This window comes from Pseudophryne corroboree, chromosome 4, assembly GCF_028390025.1.
Source record: "Pseudophryne corroboree isolate aPseCor3 chromosome 4, aPseCor3.hap2, whole genome shotgun sequence".
In the NCBI taxonomy this organism is placed as follows: Eukaryota; Metazoa; Chordata; class Amphibia; order Anura; family Myobatrachidae; genus Pseudophryne; species Pseudophryne corroboree.
Genome location: NC_086447.1, coordinates 396,477,909 through 396,489,334, shown reverse-complemented (window position 1 = coordinate 396,489,334; position 11,426 = coordinate 396,477,909). Strand labels below are relative to the sequence as shown.

The 11,426-nt window shown below is 46.7% G+C and overlaps 1 protein-coding gene across 2 annotated transcripts; it reads right to left on the bottom strand.

The window, feature by feature from the left end:
• Window positions 1–4,968: 4,968 nt before the first annotated feature.
• Window positions 4,969–10,459, bottom strand: LOC134909642 (uncharacterized). 2 transcript variants are annotated; one of them, XR_010175989.1, is made up of 2 exons: window positions 5,847–10,458; window positions 4,969–4,994 (listed from the first exon to the last, which is right to left on the bottom strand). XR_010175989.1 is itself a non-coding variant. In XM_063916729.1 (2 exons), the coding sequence occupies exon 2, from the start codon at window positions 8,761–8,763 to the stop codon at window positions 7,657–7,659; it is 1,107 nt and encodes a 368-aa protein (XP_063772799.1). In that variant the 5' UTR covers window positions 8,764–9,010; window positions 9,863–10,459; the 3' UTR covers window positions 4,969–7,656. The 2 variants fall into 2 exon arrangements, 1 of the variants encoding a protein (XP_063772799.1); XM_063916729.1 differs by having other exon boundaries at window positions 4,969–9,010; window positions 9,863–10,459.
• Window positions 10,460–11,426: the final 967 nt, after the last annotated feature.

Genomic DNA, 11,426 nt, shown 5'->3' with positions numbered 1-11,426 from the left:
AAGTGGCTCTGCCTCCCTCCTCCATACCAGTAAGTACACTGCCAGGACCCAGACCTGGCACGGCAGCAGTAGGTAATGTACCTAACCATAACCTTCCCATACCTGCACCGTAACCCTAACCCCCCTACTAATGCCTAAAGCTAACCTCCCACCCACTGTGGCAGGATGCGAGTGCATCCCGCTGGAAGAACGATCGGGATTCCAGGCATCTGTATTTTGACGCCGTGATCCTGACCTCCATCGGGATTTTGACACCGGTCTTATGCCACTATTTAGGATTCCGGAGGCGGTATTTCGACAGCTGGGATCTTGTCCGGCAGCATTTTAACTACATCCCGTCATCTGTCCCTGCTGCTCAATTTTGGCTATATCATTGACGACACTGGGCATATCATTCAGTCGTACATGAAATCGCTCAGTGTGGCTGCTCTCACTAGAGCACGCAGGGGGGATGTTGGAGGTTTAGGCGGCGGAATGCCGTGGCACATGTTAGATGACAGCAGGGATTGTGCAGAAGTGCTGGAACCTGCTGTAATAGTTTCTCTAAGTCCCCAAAGAGATACACAACTAGCTTATCAAGTATATCCAGGGGGCACCATACCAATTAACTATGGTAGTAGTGTGCCGGTCCAGTGAGATGTTTTTACATACGTATGTATATATATATATATATATATATACATATACAGGACCGGCGCTTCCATTAGGCAGCTTTAGGCAGCTGCCTAGAGCGCTGACCACCAGAGGGCGCCCCTGACATGGCCGAACACCACAGGAAGTATGATTCTGAAGGAGACTGACAGATGCTTCATATGATGGTTGCAGCAGCCTTAAGCCTTACCTTGTCTGCTTTCCACTGCTCTCTGGACTAGCCACATGTGCTGTGCTGTTACTGTACACAGCCAGGCCGTCAGCTCTCATCCCCTGCTGTTGCCTTCTTCTGGTATCTGTTCACATGGTCGACCATGTTATGGTCGACAGTCATTAGGTCGACCACTATTGGTCGACATTGACATGGTCGACATGGACACATGGTCGACACATGAAAATGGTCGCCACATGAAAGGTCGACAAATGAAAAGGTCGACATGAGTTTTTTTACTTTTTTTTCTTTTGGGGAACTTTTCCATACTTTCGATCCACATGGACTACGATTGGAACGGTAATCTGTGCTGAGCGAAGCGGTAGCGGAGCGAAGGCACCATGCCTGAAGCATGGCGAGCGAAGCGAGCCATGCGAGGGGACGCGGTGCACTAATTGGGGTTCCCAGTCACTTTACGCAAAAAACAACACCAAAAAAAGTTAAAAAACTCATGTCGACCTTTTCATATGTCGGCCATTCATACCGGAACCCTTCTTCTGACTCTCCCAGCCAAGCATTGTAGCTCCGCCCCCTAGATGAGAGATGAGGAGCTGGCTCGTGCTGTGACCTGCACACTGAGACTACAGCGAGAGGCTGTGTTCTGTCTGGTGGTAAGTAGCCTAATCATGTGCTGTGTTTCTATATAAACTGACACCCAAAAGTGCAGCAACTACAATTAAATAGTTTAATTTCCTGAGTTTGGCTACCCCATTCCTGCGTGCAAACCTCTCTCCCCTCTGCTACTGCTGGAGGCACAAAGTGTTCGTGTGGGTCAGATGGGGATCTGGACAGTGAAGGGAATGGAACACATGTTGGTCCCTGCATCTATACTACTCTGCATTCCTGCCCCACCCCCCTTCCTGAACTTGAACCTAGGAAAGATGTTGCTATATATCTTAAAATGGAAATGTAATATCATGTATAATGGGTGTCAGTGCTAGCAGGAAGGAAGGGAGAGAGGGTGTCTAGCAGGAGGGGTGCATGGCTGCTTCCCCTGGTGCCAAATGTATTGCAGAGGGAGCGTGTAGTACCTACCAACGAGCAGAGAGACTGGAGGATGTTGATGATCCTGTTTAGCAGTTCATGCGGCCATAGATGAAGCCTGTCTGTTTAGCTGGGTGGTGTGTTATAGGAGGAACTGTCCTGAGTTGCTCGGGGGATGTAGTTATGTGACTAGCGGTCAGGAGACCGCTGATCACATTGCCGACGGCTACAACCCGCCCCCCTCTAAATCCCAACAGTTGGCATGCTGACTAGCAGGGAGTATTCCCACCACAACACCCATAGCCACCGAGCCCGCAGCATGGCGAACACAGCGAGCCCGCAAGGAGCTTGTTGCGCTCGCCCTCACCGCCGGGATCCAGTGGTCGGTATGCTGACCCCAGGGATCCCAAGCAGCGTAACGCATACCCAAAGTGTGCTGGGGACCTAGGTGGGGGGGGGGGGGGGAGGCTGGGATGGGTTACATGTCCGCCCGTGTGACCCACTGATGTGCAGTGGTGGTGGTTGCCGGGGAGGAAGTCAGCAGCATGCAGAGGTCAGCGTGAAGGGGGTACAACCTCGGGGCCCCTTTGAACCGAGGGACCCAGGATAATTGTACCCTTTGTCCCCCTCCTGTTGCCGAGCCTGTGCAGATATAAGCAGAATTGATAAAAGGACTCTCAGCCCTCCTAAAATATCAGACTCAACTATACAGCTAAGCTGTATCATGTGGGAACGCTGCATTGTAATGTTTTAAAAATACACGTTATTATTGCAAATCCTCTTGAGTACTGCGTTTGGTTCTTTGTAACATTATACATAGATATTTTTATATATATATATATATATATATATACATACAGTATATATATATATATATATATATATATATATATATCTACTATCTGCACCTACTTCTTCCGGATCATTGTGGCAGAATGTTGCTTGTTGCAGAAGTAAGATTGTCACCAGGGGAAAGGAGGAGCACTCATGGGAACGCCTCTGAACAATGGGGGTCATTCCGAGTTGTTTGCTCGCTAGCAGTCTTTAGCAGCCGTGCAAACGCATTGTCGCCGCCCACTGAGGAGTGTATTTTCGCTTTGCAGGAGTGCGAACGCCTGTGCAGCCGAGCTCTGCAAAAACAGTTTGTGCAAAACAAGACCAGCCCTGGACTTACTCTTCGTGTGCGTTGATTCTAACGATGGAGGAATGGCTTTTGACGTCACACACCTGCCCAGCATTCGCCCAGCCACGCCTGCGTTTTTCTAAGCACTCCCTGAAAATGGTCAGTTAACACCCAGAAACGCCCTCTTCCTGTCAATCTTCCTGCGTTGTGCCGTGCGACTGAAAGCTTCGCTAGAACCTGTACAAAACCACAAAGGACTTTGTACCCGTACATCGCGCATGTGCATTGCGGTGCATATGCATGCGCAGAAATGCTGATTTTTATCCTGACCGCTGCGCTATGAAAAACGGCAGCTAGCGATCAACTTGGAATGACCTACATTATGCGGATGTCACAGACTAGTCAGTGTGCTCCAGTAAAGGTCGGCCTTGCTGGAGGAGGAAAGTATGAAGTGGCCTCAGCAGCAAAATGTTCATGGCCATATATTGATTATTAGGTGATTGAAGGATATGTGGAAGAGTACAATGACACATAAGGTGCATATGGAGGGCTGTGATGACACCAAGTCTTAGTACATAGACTCCCTAGGAGACCTATGGAGAGCTGTACACATAAGGAGCACGTGGAGGGCTATGGTAACACCAGGGGCATTTGGAATGTGATGATATATATGGGGCATGTGGATAGGTCTGATGGCATGAATGGTGCAAGTAGAGCAGTCTGGGACAAGCATTGGCATCTTATGGCATTTAAATGTGCATGTGACGGCCTGAAATTTGGCTGTAACTATACTGTGATTTTGGGCAATCGTCCCCTCCGGGAATCTGTAAATGCAACAGTGGTAATCCTAATTGAAGCCATAATACAGTGTGATTAGTGATGGGGTCCAAGGGACCTTAATGCACCTCTGCCCCTGTGTTGGTCACAGCTGCCACGTCTGTTTCCCTCGCATGAGAAAGTTATTTATACTATCAGCTTTTTGAGCTGTCAGGTGCCTGGGAGCTGGCATGTGCGTCTTTTCCTAGCTTCAATCTGACTTGGGACTTGTGTACTACTAGGGGGCTGGAGTGGATGTGTATATGGTTATGAGGGGCTGGGTGGAGAATGTTGGGGGGAAAGGAGAGAAGCATTGTGAACCTTTGCCTAGGGCGCCTTGAAACCTTGCACCGGCCCTGATGGTACCTGTATTTTGTGCAATTCACCCCTCACAGTTTCAGCTGTATTTTTCATGTGTAAAAAAATTATTTACTCTAACCTTAATAGCAAAACTTGGAAGATACTGCAGGTCACTTAGGAACAGCAACACAGGCATGGCTCAGAGAAAAATTATTTTGTGCATCTCTATTTGCACAAGTACGCCTAGATTTCTGACAAGGGCCCTCATTCCGAGTTGTTCACTCGCTAGCCGCTTTTCGCAGCAGTGCACACGCTAAGCCGCTGCCCTCTGGGAGTGAATCTTAGCTTAGCAGAATTGCGAACGAAGTATTCGCAATATTGCGAAAAGATTTTTCTTTGCAGTTTCTGAGTAGCTCGAGACTTACTCTTCCAGTGCGATCAGTTCAGTGCTTGTCGTTCCTGGTTTGACGTCACAAACACACCCAGCGTTCGCCCAGACACTTCCCCGTTTCTCCAGCCACTCCCGCGTTTTCCCCAGAAACGGCAGCGTTTTTTCACACACTCCCATAAAACGGCCAGTTTCCGCCCAGAAACACCCACTTCCTGTCAATCACACTCCGATCACCAGAACGAAGAAAAAACCTTGTAATGCCGTGAGTAAAATACCAAACTTCTTAGCAAATTTACTTGACGCAGCCGCAGTGCGAACATTGCGCATGTGTGATACCCGGGCAAATAAAGGACAATGTTATTGGGTGAGTAGATGATCTTTTACCTGGTGATTATGTCCGCTTTACACTATCTGTGTACCGGGATACCAACTTAAGATGGAAGTTCGTTCACGATACTTCGGAGATGTAAGGGATATACGTCTGCACAAGTGGGTTGTTCAGGGAGCAGTCAACTCAACTTCGGTTTATTAAAGGCATTGGGAAAATCAAACAACTTGAATAATAGTAATACGTTACAGTAAATCATCAAGTACAGATAATAAACAGTTGGTCTTCACACCGTAGATTATGCCAATACTGTCATAGACTGTTTAATTATTCAGGTGTTGCATATCCCATCACCGTCCTTCTCAGCAGTTATGCACGTTTACCTGAATTGGTTATATTGACTTATTATACTATTCAAACCTTAACTCAAATATTCAAGCTGTTACCATCAAAATATGCATGCATAAGAAAAACAGTTTGTTACCAGTTACAATTATCTGATTACCCTTACTGAGTATCCCATGTATTCAGAAGTATTAGTACAACTTATGTTCTTCCGCCTGTGCACAGGTCTGTAACCCCCTTTAGAGTGTGTCCACACGTGGATATATATGCATATATATATTTAGTCTTTCTTAGACATGTCCCTGTAGTGTAAATAAAGGCCTGTCCTCTCTGTGGCCACACTGAGGGAAAACTGATCCACTGCCTTTCCCATTCACTCTGGGTAGTTCTGTTCAGGCCTCCTTTGCACTGTAACCTGGCTGTCACAGTTCATCTGATGTACAATGTCACTGGTCTGTAAGGCCTGGCAGATAAGCATCGGTGGCACCAGCACTGTGTGTGCTGTCCTTTCTACTAAGACTTAGGGCATTTAATGTAAGAGGAGGCAGTTTGTGCTATTGCTGGCAACAAGTTATGCTGTGCCACAGACAAAAGTGGTTCTATACTCCTGGAGTAGTGCCAGCTGCAATGTTTGTAGACAGTGTGTGAGCAGGGAGCCTGTTTACTTGTACAGAATCCTCCCTGAGGATGGAGTTACCTCTCAGTGCTGTCTCTGGCTGCTGTATTCACAGCACTGTCTCTGCATGGATAGGGCATTCTCTGTAGCTGCTACTTCCTCTGTTCTTATATGGGCAGTGAGCTGTTACTGATGAAACCTCACTGATCTCACTCCCTCTCTCTCCAGAGGAGTTCCTTGCTGTTGCTGCTGGGACTTGCACAATGATACTAGTGCTGACAGGATACTCTGGAACTGACACACAGGAACTCAGCCTCTGCAACTCACTCAGGATCCCACTGCTTGTTCTGCTGTCCTCTCTGCTGTCCCAGCTTACAGCACCCCCCAGTCCTCACACCAATCTCTCCATCACTCCACCCTTCCTCTGGGTTCTCTCTAGGGATTGGCCAATCAGATGAGAGGTGTGGGCTGTGTCCTCCATCACACCATCCACTGTTGCTAGGCTCCAAGAAAAAGGGGGGAAAGGGTAAAGCTGCAGGTTATGTCTGTTTATATGGCAGCCCAGAGTATACAGCTGTCCTTTTTGGCAAAAAGTCTGGGCTACACAGGTTCTCATAGGGTCCTACATGGAGCACCTGGTACAATAAGGCAATGTACATGTCAGTTGAAGGGAGCATGAGTCCTGTAAGTTCTGGGGGATACCACACTCAACCCCGCTTGAATGATGCGTGTCCTCACGCATTCGTCTCTCCACATAGTCATAAAGTCATTATTTTTTTTTCACAACATTGACATTTTACTGACATGAAATACATTGGGTTGCAGGTACTGAAACAATTATGTTTTAAACCTCAATGCATTTAGTAACTGTAGAGCAAACAAGTTTGAAAATCACATTAGTATAATCATTACAGATCAGACATGAGAAGGGTCTATAACTAATGGGCTAGAACCCCTGTGCGCCTCTTCCCTGGCTTTCTCGATGCCTGCTGCAACAGTGAGATAAATTCTTCACCACTCATTGAGGTGTACTCATAGTCAGGACGATGCAACTCTGGAAAGAGCCATTTCACGGCCTCTTTAGCTTCCCCCTGGGTTTTTGCAGGATGGTGAGGTTTAGGGATGAGCATAACTGAATCTGATGCATTGGGTTTAGAGGATTCTAAGTCTTCCTCTGTGGCCTTGTGGGTCACTACTTCTACTTCCCGGTCCTGATCAGTAGCGTTTGAATGAGCCGGATTGAGGTAGGCCGTATTGGAATTGGTGTCTTCCATCATCGTAGGTCCACACCGAAACGACCGAACAGTTTCTTGCAGGTTCTGTTGCGTATATCCACTTGGTTTCTCAAGGTTAGCTGTTCTTCCCAATAATGCACTCTGCGATTCGGCATTAGGATCCTGTTGACTGCATACAGATGGCCTCTGGTTTACACTTTCTGTCACGTTTTCTGTGGAATACATTCCATCTCCATGGCATCGGTAGTGACGTGGATGACCTCCACGGTGTGGATGGCACCAATAATGCCTGCGATCTGCTGCATACCTGCTGCCCTTCACTGGAGCACCACCTGGACCCGTGACGTTGATTGCTCGTAGACCTTTCTCTCCCCTGATTATGTCAAATTCCACCATCTCTCCCTCTCCCAGGCTGCGATAGTATTTTCTGGGGTTGTTCCTCTGTATGGCCGTATAATGAATGAATGTATCTTGCTTGGTGTCATCACGATTGATGAATCCATACCCACGTCGCACATGAAACCAGATGACCTTTCCTGAAATTTTCCTTGTGTGGACAGGAGTGTCGGTATTTAATATGTCGGTTAACTCATCTGCATTTATATGGCATTGCCTGCCATAGTGTGGCCATCCTTCTTCAGAGGTTGGTTTTAACCTTATTGTGTCCCCCGAGGCTCGGTCTCCGTCCTCGGGGCATTGGAGTTTAAATGTTCGATCTGGTCGCAGTTCCTCTCAATATGCCCTATTGCCTGGCATCGATGACAAACGGGACGACCCTGGCTGTCGAACTGGTCTGAAGGCCGCCGCCCGTACTCTGGAGGTGGTTCCCAGCGTCTTCTGGCCGACCTCTGTCGCTCGGACCTCCATCTAGGTTCTCCAGAATTGGGTGTCGGTGGTCTCGCTAGGAGTCGCATTTCTCTCTGGATCTCTGCCATCCCCACCGTTAACTCTTCCATCTGCTTGCGTAGGGTTTGTATCTGATCTCCTGAGGGGTGCTGACTACTCTGCACCACTGGATCTCTGACTCGTTTCGGTCTTTCGGGACTGGAAGCAGTAGCTCCCATCAGCTCTGAGGATTCTCTGAAGTCCACCAGCTCTGGGTACTCTTCTTCTCTTCCCGATTGGTTGCCAGTTATTGTGATGGCGGCTTCCTTGAAGTCTAGGAAGGTTTTCCCCGGCATTTGCATTTTGAGTAGTCGTAGTTGGGTTTTGACACTCTCCCTTGAGGCTCCTTCAATAAACTGAATCGTTAGCGCTTCGTCTGCATTTCTGACTTCATCTTTGTCAACTGCTTGGATCGCTCTTAGTGTTTCTTGTAAACTCAGGGCGTAGTCTCGGAGGGTCTCGCCCGGTTGCTGTTTGCGCGCATACAGCTTCATTTTTAACTCGGGGAGGGTTTTTGTCTCAAAAGTAGTGGACAATCTCTTTAAGATCTGGTCTACCTCTTTCTTGTTTTCAGTGGGCCAGGATATGACTTCTCTTAGAGCTGACCCTGTGAGTTGACCTACCAGAATCTCGACTTTCTGCTGTTCGTTCAAGGTATACAACCGGAACATAGATTTGAGTTTATTTTTGAATTCTGTAAACGTGGTACACTGTGGCTTGTTGGCATCTCCGCTATAGGTTGGAAGCCACGGCGCCCCAAAGTAGTAGGGTAAGGTTATTGGAGCATTCGGTGTCGTTGCCGGGGTTGCCTGTTGTTCTTGTTCCTGGTTCTGTACTACCGGTGGTGCTCCTCCTCCTGCAGCCTGTTGTTGTTCCATCTTTCAATTAGTGAGTTTTCTCCTGATTGCACTCGGATCCTGTTCGTTGACGCCAAATGTGATACCCGGGCAAATAAAGGACAATGTTATTGGGTGAGTAGATGATCTTTTACCTGGTGATTATGTCCGCTTTACACTATCTGTGTACCGGGATACCAACTTAAGATGGAAGTTCGTTCACGATACTTCGGAGATGTAAGGGATATACGTCTGCACAAGTGGGTTGTTCAGGGAGCAGTCAACTCAACTTCGGTTTATTAAAGGCATTGGGAAAATCAAACAACTTGAATAATAGTAATACGTTACAGTAAATCATCAAGTACAGATAATAAACAGTTGGTCTTCACACCGTAGATTATGCCAATACTGTCATAGACTGTTTAATTATTCAGGTGTTGCATATCCCATCACCGTCCTTCTCAGCAGTTATGCACGTTTACCTGAATTGGTTATATTGACTTATTATACTATTCAAACCTTAACTCAAATATTCAAGCTGTTACCATCAAAATATGCATGCATAAGAAAAACAGTTTGTTACCAGTTACAATTATCTGATTACCCTTACTGAGTATCCCATGTATTCAGAAGTATTAGTACAACTTATGTTCTTCCGCCTGTGCACAGGTCTGTAACCCCCTTTAGAGTGTGTCCACACGTGGATATATATGCATATATATATTTAGTCTTTCTTAGACATGTCCCTGTAGTGTAAATAAAGGCCTGTCCTCTCTGTGGCCACACTGAGGGAAAACTGATCCACTGCCTTTCCCATTCACTCTGGGTAGTTCTGTTCAGGCCTCCTTTGCACTGTAACCTGGCTGTCACAGTTCATCTGATGTACAATGTCACTGGTCTGTAAGGCCTGGCAGATAAGCATCGGTGGCACCAGCACTGTGTGTGCTGTCCTTTCTACTAAGACTTAGGGCATTTAATGTAAGAGGAGGCAGTTTGTGCTATTGCTGGCAACAAGTTATGCTGTGCCACAGACAAAAGTGGTTCTATACTCCTGGAGTAGTGCCAGCTGCAATGTTTGTAGACAGTGTGTGAGCAGGGAGCCTGTTTACTTGTACAGAATCCTCCCTGAGGATGGAGTTACCTCTCAGTGCTGTCTCTGGCTGCTGTATTCACAGCACTGTCTCTGCATGGATAGGGCATTCTCTGTAGCTGCTACTTCCTCTGTTCTTATATGGGCAGTGAGCTGTTACTGATGAAACCTCACTGATCTCACTCCCTCTCTCTCCAGAGGAGTTCCTTGCTGTTGCTGCTGGGACTTGCACAATGATACTAGTGCTGACAGGATACTCTGGAACTGACACACAGGAACTCAGCCTCTGCAACTCACTCAGGATCCCACTGCTTGTTCTGCTGTCCTCTCTGCTGTCCCAGCTTACAGCACCCCCCAGTCCTCACACCAATCTCTCCATCACTCCACCCTTCCTCTGGGTTCTCTCTAGGGATTGGCCAATCAGATGAGAGGTGTGGGCTGTGTCCTCCATCACACCATCCACTGTTGCTAGGCTCCAAGAAAAAGGGGGGAAAGGGTAAAGCTGCAGGTTATGTCTGTTTATATGGCAGCCCAGAGTATACAGCTGTCCTTTTTGGCAAAAAGTCTGGGCTACACAGGTTCTCATAGGGTCCTACATGGAGCACCTGGTACAATAAGGCAATGTACATGTCAGTTGAAGGGAGCATGAGTCCTGTAAGTTCTGGGGGATACCACACATGCATAGTTAGCGGAAAATCGCACCGATGCGAAGAAAAATAACTAGTGAACAACTCAGAATGAGGGCCAAAGTGCATTGATGGGAGCTAATGCTTGAGTTGAATGTGGTAGATAAGTATATTTTGTGCAAAATATGGAGTAGGTTTGTCAATGGGCCCACTGTAATTTTGCAAACAATGCAAAAACAAATACACTGGTAAACTTAATTTACCAGGAGGTGTGCTACAACAAAATGGCCACCACTAAAAAAAAAAGTTGTCAGCTTTCCTAGGCTGTTGCCACTGATCTCTGGACTTTTCATGGACTCCATGTGAGTTTTTCACAATAAAAGCTGCATAAACGTGAATCCTGGTTCTTTGCTTTTTTCATGAAAGTGAGTGTGTTAATAAATCTATCTAGTAAAATTCCTGCGCCTTCAGTGCTCATAAAGTAATCTGTGCACCATAAATCTTCATGGAGATTAGCATATGTGTACCAGATATATGTGAATAGCAAGCTCTTATCAGATTCTTTCAAGAAAGATGATCCTTCCTCTGTCCTCTGTCCCGGTCTGGTATACTCATTCAAAGATGATTTTTCACACGGGCAGAAGGAGGGTGAAATGAATAAATAAAGTGCACTTTATCTTAAAGTGACTGGTGCTCATGTGCAATATAAAAAAAAGAAAGCGCTTACTGCAACTTATTTAAAGTCACCTGCTGTACCCTGTGACTCAAGGAGCATAACAAGGACACAACACAAATGAGGCAATATGGGTAAAACAACCCTTAGGGGTAAAAAAGTACACTCACAGCCAGTATTCAAAATGTAGTCTTCAGATTGGATTCGTGGCTGTACCTTAAAGCCAAAATAACTCCCAATTGGGAAGAAGACTTTGATAGTGTGATAAGGTATAAGCTTATCTGATTTCATGCATCAATGGGGAGGTAACGGTAAG